This window comes from Sapajus apella, unplaced genomic scaffold (assembly GCF_009761245.1).
Source record: "Sapajus apella isolate SASKATOON/1434 unplaced genomic scaffold, GSC_monkey_1.0 scaffold18, whole genome shotgun sequence".
NCBI lineage: Eukaryota > Metazoa > Chordata > Mammalia > Primates > Cebidae > Sapajus > Sapajus apella.
In genome coordinates, this window is record NW_022436958.1 from 5,380,131 (window position 1) to 5,405,387 (window position 25,257).

General features: G+C 35.8%; 1 protein-coding gene across 2 annotated transcripts in view; it reads right to left on the reverse strand.

The window, feature by feature from the left end:
• The window catches only part of LRP1B (LDL receptor related protein 1B), a 1,894,725-nt gene that overhangs the window by 1,009,240 nt on the left and 860,228 nt on the right, over positions 1-25,257 (reverse strand). For both annotated transcript variants that reach the window (XM_032286208.1, XM_032286207.1), the window contains exons 4-5: positions 9,268-9,387; positions 1,316-1,444 (exon numbers count right to left, since the gene is read on the reverse strand). In XM_032286208.1, the coding sequence (XP_032142099.1) occupies positions 1,316-1,444; positions 9,268-9,387 (249 nt within the window). The remainder of the gene's footprint in view (positions 1-1,315; positions 1,445-9,267; positions 9,388-25,257) is intronic.

Below are 25,257 nucleotides of genomic sequence, written 5' to 3' on the forward strand. Positions count from 1 at the left end.
TTTTCCAACTTGCCCTCCTTCCTTCCATCCTCCCTTTTTTTCTGCAAATATTTATGGAGTACTTACATGTTCTAGGCAATGATCAGTACTGAGTAAATAACAGTAAACAGTTCAACAAACTCTGTACTGTCATAATGCTTATTCTGGAGTAATCACGTGATAAACATATACATGAACTAATTTCAAATGGTAATGCTATAAGGAAAATAAAACTGGGAAATTATATAGTGATAGAGCAAGTATGCATAAATAGCAATGGAAAATAACACTATGATGGAGAGGGTGGATAACATTAAATAGAATGGATTGAGAAGGTCACTCTGAATATTGACATTTTAGCTGCGACTCAAGTGATAAGAAGGATACATTAATGTGAATCTCACAGGACAAAGCATTACAGGCAGATAAAAAAGAAACACAGTTGAAGAAGGACAAGAATACAAGTGTGCTGGCATTGATGATGAAACAAGAGCAGTGGGAGATCTGACATTGGAAAGGGAAATGGTGTCAAGACATCAGGCCCTTAGAGGTCCTGTGAAGAGTTTAGATTTTATTTTCAAGGTGAGTGAAAGTTATTGGGAGATTTGAAGCAAGAGAATAATATGATCTGGTTTATAATTTAGTAGCAGATCACTTTATTATGTAAAAAATTAATTTTGGAGGTAAAGCAGGAGGTAATTTTTAGGTTCCTAACTAGAATCTATTGTAGCAGACCAGGAGAGAGATAGGTCTTCAAATCAATTAATCCACATCTTTTGAACAAATTTTTGCTAATTAGAAACTTCCTGTAATAGGCTTGGCATGGCAGCTCACGCCTGTAATCCCAGATCTTTGGGAGGCTGCGGTGGGTGAACAGCCTGAGGCCAGGAGTTCAAGACCAGTCTCACCAACATGCCGAGACCATGCATCTACTAAAAATGCAGAAATAAGCCAGGTGTGATGGTGCATGCTTGTATTCCTAGCTACTTGGGAAGCTGAGTTAGGAGAATTACTTGAACCTGGGAGGCAGAGGTTGAAATGAGCTAAGATCATGCCATTGCACTCCAGCCTGGGCAACAGAGCACTCCATCTCAAAATAAAATAAGAAAGAAAGAAAAGTTCCTTTTTGGAAAGAGTAATGAAAGGAGTTTTATAATGATTAATGACAACTGAAATAATTGTTCTGGCTTCCTCACTATAGGGAAGCACATTAAAATGAGGGAAAATCTCCCTCTTCAATGTCCATGTTTCTGCTGTACCACATCTCTAATGAAAAAGAACTGTAAAAAGAAAACAAATAATTCTGGAAAGACAAAACAAAAAAGTCGTAACTTACCAATTTTAGCCTTGCAAGACCTGTTGTCTGGTTGCATTAGGTAGCCTTCCACACAACTGCAAGTGTAAGATCCATGTGTATTTGTGCAGGTCTGGCTGCATGTACCATAAACAGCACATTCATCTTGATCTAAAAGGAAAATTGGCATCATTTCTAAGCAGCTGTATCTTGGGCATTTTCTTTTCTCCTTGAAGAAAATATTATTTTTGAACTTTGGACATAGACATTAAGGAAAAGCCAATTCCAGTAAGTCTTTTCAAAACCACACTAACTAAAATTAAACCTTTTGTTGCCTTAACATTTACAGAGACAAAACACCAAACAGGATCAAATCATATATTTTAAAAGAAGGTTTCTTTGCATTTGTGATAGGCAGGCTAGAAGTCCTTGGATATTTTTGCAAAGGTACAAAATATACTCCAATTAGTATTTACTGAATAGTTCCAGTGTTTATGACACTGACTTTTCACTATTGCAACAAAGATTAATACTAGTAATGTGATTTTCAATCAACAGATTAAATAAGAGGTCTGACCCATATTATACAAATCACACTCACTACTTAAGAGAGGAAACGGTTGAGCACCTACTGAAAATAAAGACTTTATCTTAATTAAATTTTATTTTAATATCTGTAGTCCCTTCTTCTATTCCTTCACTCTATTTTCTCTATATACTTCCTTCCTCTCGTATCCAGTTCAAATCTTTATGAACAACAGATACTCAATGATTCCTAACTCACCAAACAAATAAAAAGGCATCCTTGTCAGTAATTAATTAGACAAATGCATATTCAGTCTGTTTTATATACCAACAACTGTACTAATCTTTTTGGAAGACAAAATCAATAAAATATGGTCCCTACCCCTGAGTAAGACAAGTCTGCAGAAATATAATTATGATAGTAAACATTTCCTTATAATAGGGCCATACTCTAGTTATGATAGAAACAGGGAAGTAAAACTGCTTAGGATTAGAAGGGGAACGTTAAATGAAGACTTCATGGTAAACAGTGTGAAGCCTGATCTGGGTTTCCTCAGACTAAGTGGAAAGAGACATTTCAGTTCATCAAAAGGGCATGTGAAAGGCATCAGGATGGTATCATGGGGGGTTCAAAGAAGAAGCATAAGGGGTCAAGTGAAGCAAGGGTATAGGTAGGGAAATGGTAGAAGAGATGAAACTGGAAAAGTAAATTGGGAGCCAGATAATGAAGGTATCTACATGCTCAACTAAAAGATTGTACCTTACACATTGGCATTGGGAAAGTTTTAATTAGATGAGCTGTATGATCAGCTTTGCATCTCAAAACTAAACGAACTCATATGAAATAAAGGTTTTGGTAAGTGTGGAGAAGGGATCCTGGAAAATTAGGTATGTGCTAATTGTATCCAATAAATTGTCTTTTGAAGTTATATTTTGAACTAAGTCGGTGGCAGTGGAAATGAAGAGGGAATGGACTCAAATGTGTAAGAAGTAGAATAGACAACATTGGAAAACTGATTGCATGTGACAGAAGTGAAAATTGATCCAATTTTGAAATAGAGAATATAAGAGATGTAGATTTGAATGGCTCTATCATGGGAGGAGATCATGAGTTTGATTTGGCTGTGTTAAATTTGAGATGTCTGTAGGGCAGCCTTGAGTAAATGCGCTAACAATGAGCAATTGAGAATGGAACTGGTAATATAGGGTGAGATCTGTCCTGGAGTATTTGGAAGTCACTAGCATATAGATTATAGATTTTAAAAATAGGAGATAGCTATGTCTCGCAGAGGAAAGGGAAATGAGAAAAACTTGGCTACTGCAAAATACTATAGGATACCAGTGTGGAAAGAACAGTCAGGAAAGAGGAATCAGGGCTGGACGCAGTGGCGCATGCCTGTATTCCCAGCACTTTGTAGGCCCAGGAGGGCATATCACTTGAGGCCAGAAGTTCGAGACCAGCACGGCTAACATGGCAAAGCCCTTTCTCTACTAAAAATACAAAAATTAGTCAGGCATGGTGGTGTACACCTGTTGTTCTAGCTACTCAGGCATCTGAGGAATGAGAATCACTTGAACCTCGAAGGTGGATGTTGCAGTGAGCCAAGATTGTACCACTGCACTCCAGCCTAAATCCAATAAGATCAAGATTACAATTGCCATTTGGATTCAATAATTAGGACATTTTTGTAGTGATGTTGGCGTAATGTAGGAAAACAAGGGCACATAGTCACAAATGGAAGGCTGATCTTAACTGGAACTTGTTTTCACTGAGTCCTTAAATAAGATAAGAAATACAAACTTAGACTTATTAACAGAGTTTGGTCCTCACAACTGGTGAATGAAGACAAAAGATAGTTTGGGACTCCTGTAATTAATTTTGGAGAAAGGGGATGAGAAGAAAACCAGAAAAGGGAAGAGGAGAGCAAAAGGTAATAGGATGGATTGAAGCTGTGGTATTAAGGGGGTTAAAATAAGATGACATAATAAAAATGTGTATTTGGCCTTTGTTCAAAGTGCTTGGCACAGAGCACTAAAACTCTTGGAATTTGTTGAATAATAAGAGTGTCTTTTGTTATTCATAATGAGTTCCTCTAGAATGCACCTAAGTCTATGCTAATGAGGTGACTCATGGTAGGGCCCCCAGGGAGTCTCAGACTGGGGGCTGGTCATCAAAATACCAAACAGTGGATTAGAGTGTGGAAACTTTCAGCGCCACCTCCTGACCTCCGAGGAGAAGAAAGGGAACTGGGGGTTGGGCTAAAAAACTCATGGACAATGAGGCTTGGAGAGCTTCCATTTTGGTGAAGACATTGGAGCCCTGGGGGGATGAGGCGCCTAGACAGGGCATACAAGCTTCCCCCTTTTTCTTACCCATTCCTTGCCCTATGCATCACTTCCATTTGGCTTTTGCATTCTTTATAATAAACTAAAAACATAAGGAAAATATTTTCTTTTTCTTTTTTAAATTATACCTTAAGTTCTGGGGTACATGTGCAGAATGTGCAGGTTTTTTACATAGATATACACGTGCCATGATGGTTTACAGCATGCATCACCCCATCATCTACATTATGTATTTCTCCTAATGTTATCCTACTCCCTGTTCCCCTACTCCCTGCTAACCCTCTCCTAGCCCCCCGCCCCCTGACAGGCCCTGGTGTGTGATGCACCCTTTCCTGTGTCCATGTGTTCGCATTCTTCAACACCCACTTATGAGTGTGAATATGCGGTGTTTGATTTTCTGTTCTGGTGTCAGTTTGCTGAGAATGATGGTTTCCAGCTTTATCCATGTCCCTGCAAAGGACATGAACTCATCCTTTTTTATGGCTGCATAGTGTTCCATGGTGTACATGTGCCACATTTTCTTTATCTAGTCTATCATTGATGGACATTTGGGTTGGTTCCAAGTCTTTGCTATTGTGAACAGTGCCACAATAATCATACATGGGCATGTGTCTTTATAACAGAATAATTTATAATCCTTTGGGTATATACCAATAATGGGATTGCTGGGTCAAACGGTATTTCTATTTCTGGATCCTTGAGGAACCAACACACTGTCTTCCACAATGGTTGAACTAATTTACACTCCTACCAACAGTGTAAAAGCATTCCTATTTCTTTCTCCACATCCTCTCTGGCATCTGTTGTCTCCTGATTTTTTAATGATCACCATTATAACTGGCATGAGAATGTGGTTTTGTTTTTCTTTAATGACCAGTGATGATGAGCTTTTTTTCATATGTTTGTTGGCTGCAGAAATGTCTTCTTTTAAGAAGTGTCTGTTCATATCCTTCACCCACTTTTTGATGGGGTTGTTTTTTTCTTAATTTAAAGTTCTTTGTAGATTCTGGATATTAGCCCTTTGTCAGATGGGTTGATTGCAACATTTTTTCCCATTCTGTTGGTTGCCAGTTCACTCTAATGATAATTTCTTTTGCTGTGCAGAAGCCCTTTAGTTTAATTCGATCCCATTTGTCTATTTGGGCTTTTGTTGACATTACTTTTTGAGTTCTCTGAGTTGTTGTAGTGAATGAATGCATCTGAGGAGAGGGCTGTGGGAATGCTCAAATTTATAGCCACTTGCTCAACGGTATAGGTGAGCCCTGGAACTTGTGACTGGTACCTGAGTCTTGCAGGACTAGGCCCTTAACCCATGGGATCTACACTACCTCTGGATAATATCATAATTGAGTTGAATTGAACTGCACACCCAGTTGGTATTAGAGAATTAGGTAATTTATATGGAAAAATCCCACCCAATTTGGTGTCAGAAGTGATATAAGAAAAAAGAAACCTCAACTGGCATGTTAAAAAATCCCCAGTGAAGGGGTAACATAAGTGTTTCAATATAGGAATATCAAAAATTACATTTGAAATTATTTGTTTGTTGTGATATAAAACCTTTTCCTACTAAGTCTTCAGTTAATCTTACTTCATATACAAATTGTCTTGTTTGCATGGAATTTATAATTGTGAAAACTCTAAGAAAAGAACTGAGTTTTACTTCTGGGTGGATGAGTATGGAATGGAGAAAATCCATATATAATCTCAAAATGATACATAAATAAGAAGGTGGAGTTTGAATCAGGATTATAAGAAATATAGAAGCGTGGAAACCTGCAGATATGCTGAGAAGCCCCTAAGAATACTTAGAAAATAAAAGTGAGGGTTTAAACTAAATTTTAAAGGAAAAGAGATATTTAAAGTTGCTTTATGAAAATTATAGAATGAGAATCTAGATAGCAGTAAATGGAGGAATGAAGTGAAAATAATGTAATTGTGAATGTAAATGTAGCTGATTGTTAAAGTTTTTGATAATAAAGGAGGAAGATATAGGAATGATGGCTATAGGAAGAGATAGGATATAGAAAGGATATTTGTTGTGTTTTTGGTTTCGGTTTTTTGTTTTTTTTTTAGTATAGAAGAAATGTGAGAATATTTATTGACTACAATGTTAGTGCAAATGTAGTGTTTAAAGATACACGATAAGTAGAAATTGATAGACCAAGTTAAGACAAAAGTTTGGGTGAGTGGGGTTTTTAATATGTATGAAAAAAAAAGACTAAAAGAAGTAAAGCTCTTCTTCTGAAATGACAGCAAAAGCAGCATGGGTGGATACACAAGTCAACAGTGAGTAGAGAGAGAGTAGGTTGCAGAATTAATACAAGATGGCACCCAGAATATAAAGAGCCAATGACTACGACCAAAGAGAATAGGTTAAGGAAACGTATTTTGAGAGAATAAAGAAGTAATTGAAAGGAATGGTCAAGTGCATTATAACAGATACTGTCTCCTCATATCCCTCAGATCTTTCAGTATGATTCTACAGTCATAGGGATCTTTATCTATGCCTGAGGGTACTTCCAAACCCTTCTTCCTCTCCCACCAAAAGCTCTGCCAGGACTAAAGGCAGGTGAAGGTTCCAGGAGAGATAATAACACTTCCAGCACAAAAATAAACAAACAAATGTGCTCCTCAGAAATTGGTGTATACATGCCTGAGTTCCCTTGTCTCTCATGCTAGAAAGTTTTGCCACACACTTAAGCTTCAGTTGCCCTTTGTTGTAGCTGGCTTAATTGCTCCAACTATGGAGGATTACCTTTCTCTTCCTGTATCCTCTCACCCTCACCACCAGAAAAAAAAGAAAAAAGAAAAGAAAAGAAAGAAAAAGAAAAATCTACAATGGCAAATAAAGGAAAACAGCCATGTGAATCCTTGTTTCAGGGTTGGCTTCTGGGAATATCCAAACTATAAAGAGTTTATTATGAGAAAGCAAAAAGATTGCTGAGTAGCAGAAGAGCCATTTAAATTGTGAAACTATGCATTTGTATGGCATGCATAAACTCAGATTTCTTCAGAGTCATGTAATAGCCAGCAGTCATGGATGGCTCATTTGAAGGAAATACTTTTGGTAATAGAAAAAAATGTAGTGTTTGGAGCGAAGTCTACAGTAATACTGAATGAAATTAAGGCTCGCATTTGGTAAAGTCTGTCTCTGATGGCAGTCATAATTCTTATCTATTTTCATAGATTTTTCATCTTTAATATTATTGGTTTCTGTTTCAGTTTTCTGATATGATTATGTTGTCTGGGAGAGCAATATGATCACTTATCTCCTTTGTTCTTTCTACTTCACCAGAATATACTGCAAGGGAACTCCACAACATTGACCACAAAGAAACAGGCATGCCACTACTTGTAATGCTGCCTTCTTTTCTCCTTTAATTAATGAGACCTACCTGGAAATCTAATTTTGAGAAAGCCTAAATGATGCTCAGATCTGGGTCTCAAGAGTATAGAGAAAGTACAAAGAGCTCCTCTCCCACTGGTGACTTCTAAAATGATTGCTGTGCAATTCTTTACTGATGTTCCATGGAAGAAATCTGTTATGGTTGTGGTTGTTTTTATATACTTAATTAAGCACATAAAACAATTAATTAACCATTTTCAGGAACGTGTGCATTTAACTCAGCTCCACACTTGCAAAGGGAACTACAGATCTTGATTACTATAGGAGTCAGGTGTAGTAAATGAGTGAGAAGGATGCAGAATAGACATCTAAGCCAAACACGTATGAATGGCAAGGACTGTTTTGAAGTGGAAAGAGCATGCATGTTCAAAGGCATCATTCATGTCTGGCCCCATTTATATCTGGCGGACTTCTGTGATTATGAGGCATCTAGTGTTGCCCTGAATTTCCAGAACATCTAAACTTTTGTGTGCAATTTTCTAATTTTTAAATGTTGTTCTAAAAGAACATGAGTCAAATAAATATGTGAGTTTGGCCTCGCTGTGGTCAGATTATGCAGTTTCTGGGTCTGATAAACACTTGATAATAAGTGTTTTTATACCATTTGTATTATGCACAAAGCAAAAAAAAACCCCAAAAAATAAAATTCAATTCCCAATGTACCTGAAAAGACAATGAGCTTCTTCAGGATAAGACTAAGAGGGTTCTGCAGGCTTAAGTTTCAGTCCCAATTCTATTACTAAGAAGATGTGTGGACTCAAGTCAATTAACTTATCAGGATCTCAATTTTGTCATTAAGATTTTAATGAATTCCCTCTAAGAATTCTTTTGAATTTAAGATTCTAAGGTAAAAGTGATAATATTAGAGAAAAGATTTGAAGTAATCAGCAAAGTACTAATTTCTTTGGAAAGTATTCTATTTATTAGTGGCTCTGGCAATGCAGCTATTCCCTGCACACACACACACACACACACACATGCACACACAGAAGGAACAAGTCAGAGAGAGACATACTCTATATTATAGATAAGAAATATTTGTAGAGATAAACATAGGTTCTAAGTATCATGTAAAACAATGCATATAACTTTGTGGATACATTAGATTATATATACATATTAATATGTGTATAATTGGAGTCAACTGAATAGAAAGATAATCTAAAATTCTTCAGTATGGAAGAGGGCAGTTGTTTTGGAGGATAAACATTTACTATAAAGTATTCACAAAAGCAAGAATCCAGATATTGAAAAAATCAATATTTATGTTCATTATTATATTATTATTATTATTGGTAAAATGCCAGCTGCCAGAATAACTACTGCAAAAATTATAAAGAACAACATGATTAGTAACTATTAATTGAATGCAGTTAATAACACATGTCTACTAGACTGCAGCTATGTAACAGCTGTAAAACATAGGAAGTTAAAATAATTAGATCAATGTGTTAAGGGTTAACCCAAACGTTTCTCATTGTTGACATTCCCCAAGTTTGAAATTACTGCAAAAAAGAATTCAAATTTGATTGTCATAAATGTATACATATAATGTTTATGTTTCAGTGTGGGGGCAAATTTTTAAATCTCAAGAAAGAAAGGTTAACATAAACACTCTGTGGAGCATATGGTAGGTGCTCAAAACTGTCTTTTTGTATTTCTGTTAACTAAGCATCTATAAACAAAATTTGATAGAGTTACATGTTTTATTTACCTTTACAGCTTCTCCCATCTTCTTTTATTTCAAATCCATCCTCACAGTAACATCTTGTACTATTTCTGACCATTGTACATTTATACTGACAATTCAACTGTTGGCAATTGGATAAAAGTTCTGCAGAGGAAAAACAAATACATTCTCTATAATTAACTGTACATGTAAATACTGTTTATGATTATTCAGTGAACAGTCCTTACAATACAGTCTTGATTGTTCTCCAAGAAATTTTATGTGATTGGTCCAGGAAAAAATATTTACCTAAAATATGTTAGTTTACATTTGCTTGAATTGTTGTAAATAAAATTTGAGATCAATCTGTTTGGCCTCCCACTTTTTAGCCTATTACTATGTTCATAGTCACAAAGCCTTTCAAATTTTGGTAAATTAAACTATTTCAAAAGGAAAGATGTCAACTCTGGGGTTGATTTTGCCATCTATGCTTTTCCTATCTGACACATCAATTGATTTTCTATCTTTTGAGAGCTTGTTTTGATTTACCAATCCATGTGTAACCTTCATAGAAATCAATGTGAATATATCTCATTTCAATATTTTATTTTTCATTGGTAGAAAAATATTAGAAAAATACTGAACATAATATATTTCATTATATCTGAAATATTTTAGAGAAAAGACATGATTAAAGCAAAATTTAGCAAACCTTCAGAGCAAATTAGGATTGAATATGATAAAAACAGGAAATAAAGATGAAGTGACAGGAACACATTCATTGCAGAAATAATTTCTAACAGAAATAAGATGTGCTAAACTAGATAAATATTGTATAGAAGCATGACTATCTGAAAATAGGGGTATAAATGGATTGCTACAATCCTGTTGTTTTTACTCCTTTCCTCAGGTAGGCAAATAAGAGTTTTGATGATTAAAGTGAAGTGAATTTAAAATACATTGATATTTCCCACAAGTTGAGCTGGTGCTACAGAAATAACAAATTATAATTAAAAATAAAAGTCCAAAATGTAAAAGAACACCTGGAACACTCCAAACTGAACATTGGGTATTGTATTATAAATGTAATTATCTATAGTATTTCCTTAGTTCAATTACTGCTCAGCATTCTCATACAATTATTTCACACATCTTCTCTTCTTAAAACTGCAAACATCTTTCCTAATAATCACTCATATATGATGATCTTGCTCCTTTTTTCGAGAAAACTGAAGCAGTCAGAAGAGATTTTCCAAATTTATACTGTTTCTTCTCACATCTGCGTAGTCTGCATCCCCTTGGATCTCACAGTTAGTTGAACTCATAATGAAATCTCCCACCAAACATCCTATGCATAAATACCATCCACTCTCACCTCCTCAAGGATATCACTTCAGCAGTGCTACACTTTATGTGGATAGAATCAGTCCAAAATTGGCTTGAATCTATATGCTATTTTAATTCAATATTTATCGAGCACATAGTCAATGCTAATCACTCTGCTAGAGTTCCACAGATGCAAAATTCCTTTAAAAAACAAAATATTTACAATACGAGCGTGGAAGTAAGTGGGATTGGGTGGACAGAACAACAATATAAAACAATATTTACAAATCTTGGTAGCAAAACACATATGCTAAATAAAAATACAAGAGGTAGGATTTAGAAAAAGAAAGATTCATCTAGAAGCTGGATATGTGGGAGTATATCTGAGAAAGACTTGTAGAAGCAGTTGGAGTTGGGACTTTAAAAAATAAGAGTTTTGACAGACAAAATTAATGAGAATGTTGCCCAGATAAAGAGGACAATACGAGACAGTAAACAGGATGGCCTGAAGGCATACAAGAAATACAGGCAACAACAATTAATGCTGCATTGCTAACCTATAATGCTTGATGTGGTTAAAAAAAAAAAAAGGAGAGAGATACTAGAATTGTTGTTTGGAGCCAGATCAAGGTGAATTAATTCACAGATAATGTAGAATTTTCTGTTTAGGCAACAGGAGACATTCCTAGTTATTAAGGACATTAGTGACACATTCTGACTTGTATTGTTCAAAAGTACCTAATAGTAGAGAAAAAGATAATAAAGCAAGAAAAGCTATCTAAGTGATGAGGAATGGCAAAATAATAAATTAAAACTATGAGTATTTGCTTAGAAAGATGGCCAAAAATGTGATAAAAGCATAATGACCCTAAATGAGTAGTACTAAGAAAATGAACTAAGCATAACAGAAGCACTAAAAGTTTGGAAAGAAAATACTGTTTGTCTTTGATTTCATTTAGTTTAAAATATTGGCAATGTAATATCCAGGGAGAGATTGAGAATTTGGGTCTATCTTTGAAGAGAACTTGGTAGTGGAGATGCCAGTTTAGAAGTCACAAGCATAAAGTTGGTCATTGAAGCCTAAAGAATAAAGAAGCATTCCCTTAAAAAAGAATGATTCGGATACAAATATAAAACCCAGAGAACTTCTTCATGTGAAAATCAAACAGAAGAAAAGACAGCAGTGATAAGAACTACCACCAAGAAAAACTGTGAAATAATCAAGTACACAGGTGAAGAACCTCGAAAGTTTCACAAAACCTAAGGAAGAAAAGTAGTCTATAGAATCAAGCGGGAAAATCAATGTTAAATTCATTAAGAAATAAACATGATTGAAACCTGTAAAGTGCACTGGGTTTCCTAATAGGATAGATTGAGGGTGTTAAAAAGCATTAGAGCGGAGCAGTGAAGGCAAAGGTGAATGTAATTAGAGGTTGGAACAGAAAGAGGAAGCAGGAAAGGTTCCTCACACAAAATAGATTCTAAGATAAAAAGAATGAGGGTAGAGATACGATCTAATTCATTTAGTCTCAACCTTAATGCAGGTGTATTCACTCAGTGAATCAAATTTATTGCTTTTCCATGTAATACCTGGAGCCCAGATGTACCTTTTCACTGTGTCAATCCAAAATATAAAATCCAAATACTACAAATTCCATCTTTCTACTCTCTCTACTTGAAATATTCAGAGAATGGAGAGTGAACACTGAAAAGAGGCAGGGACGGGGTGGGTGGGTGGGGTTAGTGATTTGGAGAGTTGAGGAGAAATACAAAATGGCAAAAAAATTAATCTGAAAGACCAGACCTCAAACAGCATTAGGGGGAGATCTGTTGGTTGAAAATAGTAAAATATACAAAGTCAACTTAGCTTCTAGTTTATTAGATTTATCCTGCATGAAGATCTGTATATGTGCAGAGTCATGACAAGGAGAGGATTAAACAGTAAATGATATTGGGTAAAATGGTAAATGCTGATTCTGCTAACAGATCATGAAGAACCATGAAGAACTAACAATATGAACACTTAAATTTAAAATTTGGCTTGACCGTGAAAGCAATGCTAATTATTGTAGTTATCTACTTGAACTGCTTAGCATTTATGCTTAATAGCATGCAACGCTGTAATGACTGTGAACATAGTTAAAAGCATATCAGATTAATTTTGTTAGAAAACTTATTTGAAGACAACAAAAAATTTTGTACTTGAATCATTAGTATTCACTGAACTGACTTTCATGAAGCATAGCCATTGGCTTATATAACATTACCACTGGTTTGGAACCTAAACTGTAGTAGGAACACCACTAGTATCTTAGCAAAGTAAATATGCAAGTGGGAACACAGACATGTAAACATGGCATCTGATCTATCTTCCTCAGCATTATCATAAAATGAAACTATATTTTTAATTAAAGCAGAGGGGCTGTCATTTCACAAATCAAATCTAAGCTAATTGATGAAGATTCCCCTAACACAGATCTACTTTGTCCTGTTTTAAGGGATTTTTTATGAACTTGACATGATTTGACTCTGTATCACCACCCAAATCTCATGTTGAATTGTAATCCCCAATGTTAGGGTAGAGACCTGGTTGGAGATGACTGGACATGGCAGCAGATTTTTCCCTTGCTGTTCTCATGATGGTGAGTGAGTTCTTATGAGATTTGGTTGTTTGAAAGTGTGTAGTACTTCCCCCTGTACTCTCTCTTCTTCCTGCTCCTGTCATGTAAGATGTGCCTCCTTCCTCTTTGCCTTTCACCATGATTGTAAGTTTCCTGAGGCCTCCTCAGTCATGCTTCCTGTTGAGTAGAATTGTGAACGAATTTCAACTTTATTCTTTATAAATTACCCAGTTTAGGCAGTTCTTTATTGCAATGTGAGAATGGACTAATACGTCCCTCATCAAAGTTGCAAAACAGAGTATTATCAAAATATGAATATACCTTCTCTATCAAATGTAAGGTGACAGTTTAGAAACAGTGGGCAGCTTTAAGACATCAAAACTTCTAAGCCATTTGATTTAATACTAGTCAAGAAACAGATATCTGAATTTGTGTCACTAATAAATAGTAGGAGGGAGTCTAAAAGAAGAAAATTAATTCATAGTAAAACGGAAATTTCTTTCACCACTTATCTTGTTTTCTGAATAGCAGAAGAGTATTATGTTGAGGCCTTGGTCCCTGCAACAAAAATACTTGACCTCCAACTGTTTTAGTAACTTCAGGCTATGTGAATGTGGCAGAGAATAGCTAAATGTGCATTAATCTTGTTTCCTCTTTCTATGCAAATAAAAAGATGACATTCCCCAGCTGTCTTCCAGTTACGTTGGAGCCATATTTGTGTCTTCTAGCCAATATAACACAGACAGAACTGGTGTGTGCAACTCCTTGACCTCATGCTTACAGCATCCTGCCAGTCTCCTACTCTCTGTACACTTGTCAGCCATCTGGATGCTGGAGATCAGGCAGACTTCTCACCCGTTGGGCAGAAGCCCAAAATGGAAAGAGCCTGAAACATCACATGGGAATGAGGGATTGTGTTAAGGAAAACCGAGTCCACAAGGGGCATGGTTTCCAAGGCAAGGGCTTCCCAGTGCCATGCCTCCGTCCACCTCCCCACCAAGGAACCAAGAGTTCTTTATCTAAATTTCCTGCGTATGGAGTAGGTAAAATTCCAGGCGAGTTCCTTTGTTCAGAAAGCCCACCAAAAGCCCTGAAAGGAGGGGCTCTGTTGTGGGCCCAAGCAATCAATCTGGGATCAAAGTCAAAGATCAATCACTCCAGAGGAAGTTTAAAAAAAAACTCCTCTCATTGGACAAGAACATGAACAGGGCGGGAATAACTTCAAAGCTAAAAGCCCACTGCCCCTTACCTGTGGGGCTTTCTCTCCCTGGGATCCGCACCCACAATAACATGGGATCTGTCTTTCCCTCTCTACCTGTGCAGATATCCCCTTTGAATTCCCTTCCCACGGCAGTGTGGGAGAGCGCTCTCTCTCTCTCTTTCCCTCTCTCCCTCTGTCTCTCCCTTTCTCTCTCTCTTTCTCTCTCTCTCTCTCTCTCTGCCTAATAAATTGTTTTCTGCTAAACTCTTTGGATCCGTGATATTTATACAAACGGTAAGCTCACCACGCCGCCAGAGCCTTTTCCCCATTCCTGGGGCAAGTGAGCCCAACAACCTGGGACACCAGTTAGAAAAACCCAACCACTGATAACCCAACTGGACTGTGATATCAGGGAAAAATTGAATTATCGTTGTAACGAGTCCTTGAGATATCAAGATTATTTGTTGCATATGAATAATGATGGGTACATGACTAAAGCTCTTACTACGTGCTTTTCCTCATGTCTAAAATGGGGATAATAATAGAAACTACATCACAAGGTTTTTGGGAGGCTTAAATGAGGTAAGTGATACAAAGTTCTTAAAATATTGCTGACACATAGTAACCATTTTTATTATCATTATTTTTATCATTTTATCATTAAAGCTTAATCATCCATTTAGTACAACAGAATTTCTATTGTTATCATCCTGTCATAATTTTTATACACTATAAGCAACTTGGTGCTGTTTCTTTTTACAGTAGAAGTGTTTTCTCTTTTATGCTTTTATTTTTGGGTGTTATGTGACTCTGTTGTTATTTTGTCATCTCTTGATGTCTCCTGGAGAAGTTTTTCATTTGTTTGTTTGGTAAATTCTTTCAAACTTTTCACCTGAAAGCAAAATCTCCAACAGATAGAGAAATACTAATCACAAGAAATAAAGATTTTCTATATTGACCTCTTGGTTTCTATAAAATATTAATATTACTCTCTGAAGCAATGTACATCCACATTGAATTTGCTGTGTAACTGTGGACCAATTTACAATTTAGACAATAATTTTTATGAAATATACTAATTTGCATAGCTTTTAGGGATTGTTTTGCTTTGTAACATCATTGGAACTTAGGACACATTTTCACAAATGTATAAAAGTATATGATTTAGGAAACACATGTAAATAAATCATGCTGACCTCCCTCAGAGTGAAAACAGGCCAATAGGGAAAGGTGATTAGAAGCTGGCAACCAGTTTAACCATTACAAGTTATGACCAACAGGTCTTCCTTCCTCATTAATTTTGTTTACATAAATAGCTTTAAGCCAAAGAACCACTGTTTGTTATCTTGTGTGTATAGCTATCAGATCAACCATTGCATAGTCAATAGCATTATGCTGCTGCCTTTGTGACCTATAGTCAAATAACTCACATTGATCATGTATTGGACTTAGCTAGACAGTGAGAATACAGCTGTGATGTTTTATTTGTAGGCTTCCAGGTTATGTTTAAGAAAGTAAATTAGAACTTTTAGAAATTCTTTGGAAATACAAAATGGTATAAGCACCTTTCCATATACATTAGTTATCTATCATTTTACAAAATAGGATGATATTTCATTCTCAATTTTAGTAATAAAATTGCTTCTTAAATTAGGCATATACAAAAATGCCTTTTAACCAACAACTAGAACCATAGTAATGAGGAAAAAATTATTATTTCCCTATGTGGTACATTAAAAAACAAGAACTTCACTCACTTTTTATGCTTAAGGATTGAAAAGCTGGCATAGCTACTTACCATGCCAGACAGTCCCCTCTTGTCAGCAGGACATATGCTTGACATATTTAGAATGGTGATAATTTGTGTCACATCATTCATCCTCTTACCCCTGTTTCTTTGGTCTAGTAAAATGCAGTGTGAGCTGGTTTGCAGAGATTAGGCTGTTGCTTATGACTGCTAACGTCAATTTCTTCAGGATCCTTTGCTTAGTGCTAGACTACTTGCTGGCCTCAAATTTTCAGTGTGTTCTCTTACAAGAAGATAGAGAAGTGAGGCAATGCTTTGTTATTGCATTTTGGTTCTATTTTGAGTATTTTAATGAAGTCCATAACTTCAGTAAAATTCATTCTTTCTCATGTACAGTGCTGCACGTTTTAATAAATGTGTATTTTTTTTAACAAATACCATTCATAAGATATAGTATAGGGTCATTATCCCAAAATATCCCCTGTGCACCTCTACAGTCAACCCAGTGCCCTGCTGCCAATGTTTGGTGATCACTGATTGTTTTCTATCTCAATGATTTTCTTTTCCAGTATGTCATATAAATGAAATCATCTAGTGTTTAGTATTTTGAGTCTGACATCTTTTATATAGCATAATGTATTTCAGATTCATCTATATTATTATTAGTATTAGGTTGTTCTTCTTTTATTATTATTACTGAGTAATAATCCATTGTATGAACATACCTTACTTTGTTCATTCATCTCACAAGTAACATACATTTCAGTTGTTTCCAGTTTGGGGTTAGTATGCATTAAGTCTCTACAAATATTTATATACAGATTTTGTGTAAATACAGGTTGTTATTTTATTTGGATAAATATGGGATCAGTGGGTTATGTGGTGAATGTTTTACTTTATAATGAACTACCAAATTGTTTTTCAAAGTGGCTACATTCCTTTATAATCCTTCCACCAATATACCAATCTTCCAGCTACTCCACCTTCTCACCAGGAGTTGGTATTTTCAGCTTTTCATTTAATTTTACTTTTAGTCAGTTTAGTACATATGTAGTGGTACCTATTGTAGAATTGTTTTAATTTGCATTTTCTAATTATTATTGTTTTTTTGGTGTTTATTAGCTAGTCATATATGATATTTGCAGAGAAATTCTGTTCAATCGTCTGCCGACTATTATTAGGTTGTTTGTTTTCTAATTATTGAGCTTTGAAAGAGAGAAAAAGAGAACGTGTGTGTATGTGTGCATGCATGTATGAGTGTGTATATGTATTCTGGATACAAGTCTGTTATGAGATATGTGATGTGTATATCATTTCTCCTAGTCTATAGTTTCTCTTTGCATTTTCTTATTAGTGCTTTTCAAATAACAGAATTTCAAAGAAAAAAATTTTTACATTGGATAAAATCAAATCTCAACATATTCTTTCATAAATCCTACTTCAGGAGTTCTATCCAAGAAATCTATTACTGACTGAATTTAGCCTATACTTCTAGAAATTTTAAAGCTTTAGATTTGTAGTTTATTCTTTAGATTTGCAGTTTCTAAAGAATCCTTCTAGGATATTAATTGGAATTATGTCAAATTTATAGTTTGGGGAATATTGACATCTTAACACTACTAAGCCTTCTAATTCACAAATAAGATGTATATATGCATTTATTTTAATTTTAAAAAATTTTCATAAGTTCCCAGCATACAGCTCTTCTACATATGTTGTTCAATTTATATCTGTCTCATAGCTTTGATGCTATTTTACATGGTATTATTTACTATAATTTTCTACTGTCCATTGCTAGCAATCAAATATGATTAATTTGTATAAGTTAAACTTGTATCATATGACCTTGCTAAACTAAACAGAACAAAGAAAACTAAAAAGAAGCAAATTACAAATAAGTAAATTACAAATATCAAATTAGAAATTTATCAAATTATATACATCAGCACAGGATATCACTATAGACCCTATAGATTCAAAGGATAATATGAAAAAAACTATGAACAACTCTATGTCCATATTGACAACTTAGATGAAATAGAAAAGTTCCTTCAAAGACACTAACTACCAAAGCCCTCTCAAGAATAAATATATAATCTGAATATCCCTATATATATTGAAGAATTTAATTTGTGATTAAAAACTTTCCCACAATGAAAATGTTAGGCCCAGGTAGCTTCCTTGAAGAGTCTACCAAATGTTTAGGGAAGAAATAAAACTAATTCTGCATATGACCTTCTACAAAACAGAAGGGAAGAAAAATTTTTTAAACTAATTTATGAGGCCAGAATTACTCTAATCCACAAATCATACGAATGCATTAAAGAAAAAAAAGAACAACATTCCTTATGAATATAGATGCAAAATTCTTCAAAATTACTAACAACTAAAATCCAGCCATATATAAAAGGATAATATATCATGGTGGTGCCAGGCAGGGTTTGCATTTGAGAATCAATTAATGCAGGTCACCCTATCAGTACAGTAAGGAGAAAAAATTACCCTATTATTTCAATGGATGCCTAAAAAATATTTAATAAAAAACAATACCCATTCATTATTTAAAACACAACCGTTGGCAATATGGTAATAGAGAGAATTAGATTCAACCTAACTGAATGGTTTTGTCCTCAAAACAAGAACATGTCATAACAGAAGTAGGAGAATTTCTCTCACCATTCATATTCAGTAATATACTGAAGTTTGTAACTAGTGCATTAAGGTCCTTTAAAAAAGCACAAATTCGAAAAAATGAAATAAGTAAAATGGTTTCTGTTTGTAAACAACAATTGTCTACATAGAAAATTGTTTTAAAAACTATAAAAACCCCACCAGAATTAATAAGTATTAATAAGCAATTATATTAAAAGTTTAATAAATGGGACTGACAACTCTGTCACTTCATAATTTTCATTGTGCAGATTAATATTTCGTAAGAATTTACAACGATTTCAAAAAGAAAAAGCAAAATTTTCTATAAGTTAGCTATAATAAGGTGGAAGTTGTGGACCAACCATGTGGTCTGAGAAAATATTCTGTGAACTGAGTTGGGATTATTTATTTATTTATTATTTTATTTTATTGAGACAGAATCTTACTCTGTTATCCAGGCTGGAGTGCAGTGGCGCCATCTTGGCTCACTGCAACATTGCCTCCCAGGCTCAAGCGATTCCTCTGCCTCAGCCTCCTAAACAGCTGGGACCACAGGTGCCCACCATCACACCCGGCTAATTTTTGTATTTTTAGTAGAGATGGGGTTTCACCATGTTGGCCAGGCTGGTCTGGAACTCCTGAACTCAAGTGATCCACCTGCCTCAGCCTCCCAAAGAACGAGGATTACAAGCATGAGCCACTGTGCCCTGCTAAGTCGAGTCAGAGGTTTATAAAAGATTGTATATGGTTCAGCAGCAACTCCATGCAAACCGTCCGAAAGACCACCTCCCGCCAGACAGGGGATGGCAAAGTGGTGTCTGAGACCAACGACACCAAAGTTCTGAGACGTTAAGCCAGCAGAAGCAGGGGGCCCTTTGGGGAGCAGGAGGCCAATAAAAAGTTCAGGGGTCAAAAAAAAAAAAGATTGTATATGTTTTTATTTTAAGTAATGAGGCCATTTGCACTTTTCCTAGAGTAAGTACGTGGCTGTGCTGGTCAAGTCTTGAGAGGCTGAGGCTATCGAGTTCCATTCATCAGCTCTTAGAAGAGCTGCCTTGGAGGCAGGCAGGTCCAGAGCCCCACACACCACCGGACCTGCACCGAGAGCAACCCTGGGTCTGGGCGCTGGTTAACTTGCCTGTGCTGAGCCGCTGCTCCTGCCAGGGCCTTCAGCTCTGTGGGAGCTCTGCTGCACTCTGGCTGCTGCACCTGTGCCTCCTCCGGGCATGGAGCCCTTTCCGGAGATGAGAGAGGTCACAAATGCTCCTATGTCTATAGGAGTCAATAGCTGAAACCACAAACAGCTCCAGTCACCTCAAGAAGACGCAGACGCTGCCAAAGCAGCCTGAGCTAGTGGTGGAGGTGCAAGCGCCTGCAGAGGTGGAAGGACACACACCCAGGGCGCCCTCTGCAGTCTCGGATGCCTGGAAGCTGCTGAAAACCCTGGATTCTATCAGGAAGCAACCGGAAAGGAGGAGAACCCCAGACTGTCTCCTGGACTGTAGCGTGACCCACTTCAATTGCTGCCCTGGAAGGAGCCTGAGGCACCCCAGTGGAGGCCCCATGCTGTCCTTGAGGACTTCTGCACTGGAACTGTACCCTGCACGCATAAAAGCCTCGAGGTCTCTGCTGTGGAGATCATTCCTTAATTTGTTCTTCCTCTCCTGAAAGTCCCGAAGATTTTTCATTTAGAAAAACTCTCTTCAGGTAATGAATAATATGCAATGTCCCAAGATCTACTCAAAATTGCTTTCACTGAAACTGTACACATTCAGTAAAGCCTTTCCCTTACTCTCAAAAGTGATGAGATGTGTGTGTCCTCAATACATATATATCTCCCCATCCTTTTTAATAGTTGCATATTGTTCCATTTTATGAATGATGAGTAATTTAATTAACCAATTCTTTGCTGAAACACATTTAGTTTGTATGGTAAATACAGCTGTCTGTTAAAAAATATTTGTGCTCTCCCTTACATGCTGCAGAATTGTTTCTGAGAAGTGACCACCCAGCCAGAGACTCTTCATCCTACCTCTCTTTTACTCGGGTTATGGCTATAGAACAGGTTCTCATTAATAGAACATGAGTGGAAGTAATATGCATAACTTCTGTGTCAGGGAGAGTAAGAATATGCATATTTTTTCCACTCTCATGTTCTCTTCTTGATTGGAAATGTCAATTTATTTTTATGATTTTCATGCTGTTTTTGCATATATTTCTCTGTGATACAATTCTGATGTATGCCACCAGGTATGCTTTGAAATGTATAAATTAAACAAAAACTAAAGTAACAATTTTTTAAAAAACCTGAGAGTGTATCACATCACTGAGAGACTTTCTCATTTTATGTTATACCTGTAAGTTAAGAAATCACTCAGAGAAAGAGCCCCAACCACCTCAACTCATTGGTGAATAGTGCATTAAAAATTGTTTCTTTTGAATCTCCAAATATAATAACTTTTAGTAACTTAGCAAATTTAGATTCTGATTTCTTTAGAAACATTTTATTGTAGATCTCATTACACAGAAAACAAGGCTATAATCACATCTGAAGAGAGATTAATTTATTTTACAAATTATAAAATTAAAAAATGGCTGGTTTATTCATTGATAAAATTTGCTAAAAAATAAACCTATAATGTTTAGATATAAATTATTACTGGGAATATGTTAGAGGAAAAAATATTTACTTTATTATAATCTATAAAAAGATATGAGAAGATAACACAAATCAAAATATGCTAGTGCAAGTTTCTCTTTTCAGACTAATTATATGAGGATAATGACATTTCATAGAAATAATGTGAGATTTAAACACAGTAATTCAGTAGAAGCACTTAGCTTGGCACATTATAAACACCTGCTGTGGATTGGCCATTATGTTGTTATCATTATAATCACAACCAAAGGAATTCAGTGATTTTAATTTTCATGTTTTCTTTGCATCAGATAATAAACTAAGACACAATAGTAGCTCAAAATGTGCTCCAGACTCTAAAGTAGAAGACATAGTTCTATGTGTGCTATCTCTTACCACAGGTGTAACTATGGGCTAGTTTCCTAAACTTTCTGAGCTTCAGATTCTGATCTAACAAATGTCTTGATATGTTTATATGAATATTTAAAAATATAAGGAGTGAAAATATACTCTATAATTTCTAGAGCATCTCATAAATGCTGAGATATGGCCAGTACAGAGAGCTAGGCGAGAAAAAGGTGAGAGTACTAGGCGCATTAGACTGGCAAAGCCAGGGTGTTATGGGTATTACATGCCTTGTAGTAAAGTTTTGCATTTGATTTTGCAGTAAGGATAACATACTAGAGTTATTAATAATAAAATAACCAATAACAGATTTTTGCCTGATTCAATGTATTTAGTTGCTACCAGAGAAAAACTATGCTTGAGGAAAAAACGTAACCAAATTTACCAGAGGGACCTGAGTGAAGTACAATTGCCAACAGGAACTATGAATAGCCAATAAGGGAATTTCTCTGTGCCTTGAGGCAGGAGGATAATAAAATGCATATATAGTTGAAGAAGGCGTATACACATATAACTTCTATGTTACATAGCTTATGTGAGAGGAATGCGATAGGGTGGAGGTAGTAGTAGCAATTGGGTTAGTGGACGTGTGGCAACATGAGTGACGTAACCTCCTTTGTAAAAGGGGATCCACATTGCTAGCAAAATTTTTATTTTTCCATATTTAGTAAATTAGAGGTACTGGTGACTAAATGTACTTCAAAAGTGAAAAGTCATTTTAAGTCCCCATATTAGCCTGAGACATAGGAGGAAATAAAAATTTTGACAAGGCATCCACATGTTCAACATAATGAGAATGAACAAAGACAAATGCAAAGATCCAACACCATGCTTGGCACATATCAGGTAAAAAAAAAACTACCAACTGTATGTTAAACATAGCAATTGAACACATCTCTTCACCTATGCACTTTGCCAAAATCCCAATAAAATGGTAATACAAAATACAAGGCACAAACCCACAAGCATAAAGGGATTTGGAAGGAAGCTAGAGCAGACAAACGATATCAACAAAAATTTAGAAGCAAAAGCACAATAAATGAGTGTTAGCTGACTTAGCTACATAGCTCTTTGCATTTCTAAGGCAATAAAATCTAAGCCGGAGGTTGAAGATAATGAGAGAGATGATGGTCAGGGCTGCTATATTCCAACCACAAAGATTGTGCAATACACAAATAGTGTATTAATTAATACACTATTAATACAAATGTTGACAAGAATGTCATTCAATAAAATTGTGCAACATGGAAGCTCTTGGAAGAAGGCCAAGAAGCAAATCAACACAAAACCGAAATAATGGACATGCTCAGGAATTAAAGGCAGTTAACACCCCTGAGGATAGTGGATATGGGAGTGAAGTTGGATAAGAACATAAACTGTAGTATTTATTCATTGAAAGGAGAAGTTACACATCCTAGATTTTCTGTTTTAACCCTTGCAGCAGAATACTGAAGAATTACTCTCTGAAGTGACTGAACTAGATAATTCTAACCGAAGAATAACAGACAGCTGAAACCCAGAAATATCATATGACAAATAGGAGGAATACACTCATGGGATAGATGCTCTATCCCAGGAACAGGTCAAGAATATATTAGGATCCAGTTGCCCTCATTCAGATCCTCATAGGACAGTGATTCCAAGCCAAAAGAAGCAAGCCAAGAAGGCCAAAGTTAACCACTCATACTCAGCATGACACTTGTAAAGCAGAGGTGTAACCCTATGAAGAATGAAGCACTGTCCCAGTCCTGAGCTTCAGAGACATGATGCAGATGTTTTGCTCAGGGAGACGCAGGTTTGACAGACAGACAGCTAGGTAGCTCACCTTAAGGGAACTGACTTTATTGGTAACAGAGTATGGGGAAGCTGAAGCCTAAGGGCACTGTCAAAAACAATGAATATTTTGGTGGTGAACAATTAGGACAAAGATGGTAGCTTCATGGAAATAACAAGCTAAAATTCAGGTCAGATAAAACCAGAAAGAAAAAGATAGCTAAGAAGAACCATTGCGGGTTTAGAACAAAGCTCCAAATCTCCTGAAAAGTAGCCAAGATTTTATTGAATAAGACTACAGAGCAATTTATGCCAAAGGGCATTTTAAAAAGTAATAGAACAATCAGTTGACAGTGCAAGCTATCTCCTAAGTGTAATACCAATAATGACACACAACTTAATAGAAAAATCACAAAAAGAGACAGTCAAAGAGAGTCATGTTAAACCTACTGTCACCAAAGGGTAATCGTGTACATGCTCAAGGTTATACCCTCTAAGGGGAACATCAGAGGCTGCACACTATAAGGAAACAGAGGTCATGAAAAAGCCCAGTTCAGATAATAAACAATTAAATATGCAAACAAAAGCAAACCCTGCTGTGAAAGAAAGAATCTTCAGAGTTGCTAAAATATATTATATAAAATTCTCTTTCAACTACATATTATGAGACCTACAAGGAAATAGGAACGTGCAACCCATATACAAGAAAAAAGTTAGTAACAGACTTTGCCTTTCAGAGGACCCAGATGTTGAAATTAGCAGACAAAGACTTCAAATTAGCTCTTATACATACATTCAAAGGACTTTTGAAAACATGCTTAAATAGGGAAATGATATGACAACAGCACATAAGCAACAAAAGAAAAAATAAATAAATTTAAACTCACAAAATTTCAAACATTTACATGTGGCACATGATCAGAATGAAAAAGTAATCCATAGAATGAGAGAAAATATTTGCAAATTATACATCTGATAAAGAATTAATATTTACAACATAAAAAGAACCCCTGCAAGTCAACAACAAAAAATACCTACTTTAAGAATGGGCAAAAACTTCACATTTCTCTAAAGATATCCAAATTGCCAATAATCAGATGTAAAAATAATATCACTAATCATTAGGAAAATTAAAAATAAAAACCGTAATGAAATATCATTTCACACCCATTAAGACAGGTATTATTAAACAAAACTAAACAAATAAACAGGCCGGGCGCGGTGGCTCAAGCCTGTAATCCCAGCACTTTGGGAGGCCGAGGCGGGTGGATCACAAGGTCAAGAGATCGAGACCATCCTGGTCAACATGGTGAAACCCCGTCTCTACTAAAAATACAAAAAATTAGCTGGGCATGGTGGTGCGTGCCTGTAATCCCAGCTACTCAGGAGGCTGAGGCAGGAGAATTGCCTGAACCCAGGAGGCGGAGGTTGCGGTGAGCTGAGATTGGGCCATTGCACTCCAGGCTGGGTAACAAGAGTGAAACTCCGTCTCAAAAAAAAAAAAAACAAAAAACAAAAAAACAAAAAAAAAACAAATAAACAAAAAAATTGAAAACCAGTGTTGGTGATGATGTTGAAGAATTAGAATCCTTCTACATTGGTAGTAGAAATAGAAAATGGTGGAGCCACTATGGAAAACAGTATGGTAGTGCCATAAAAAGTTAAAGACAAA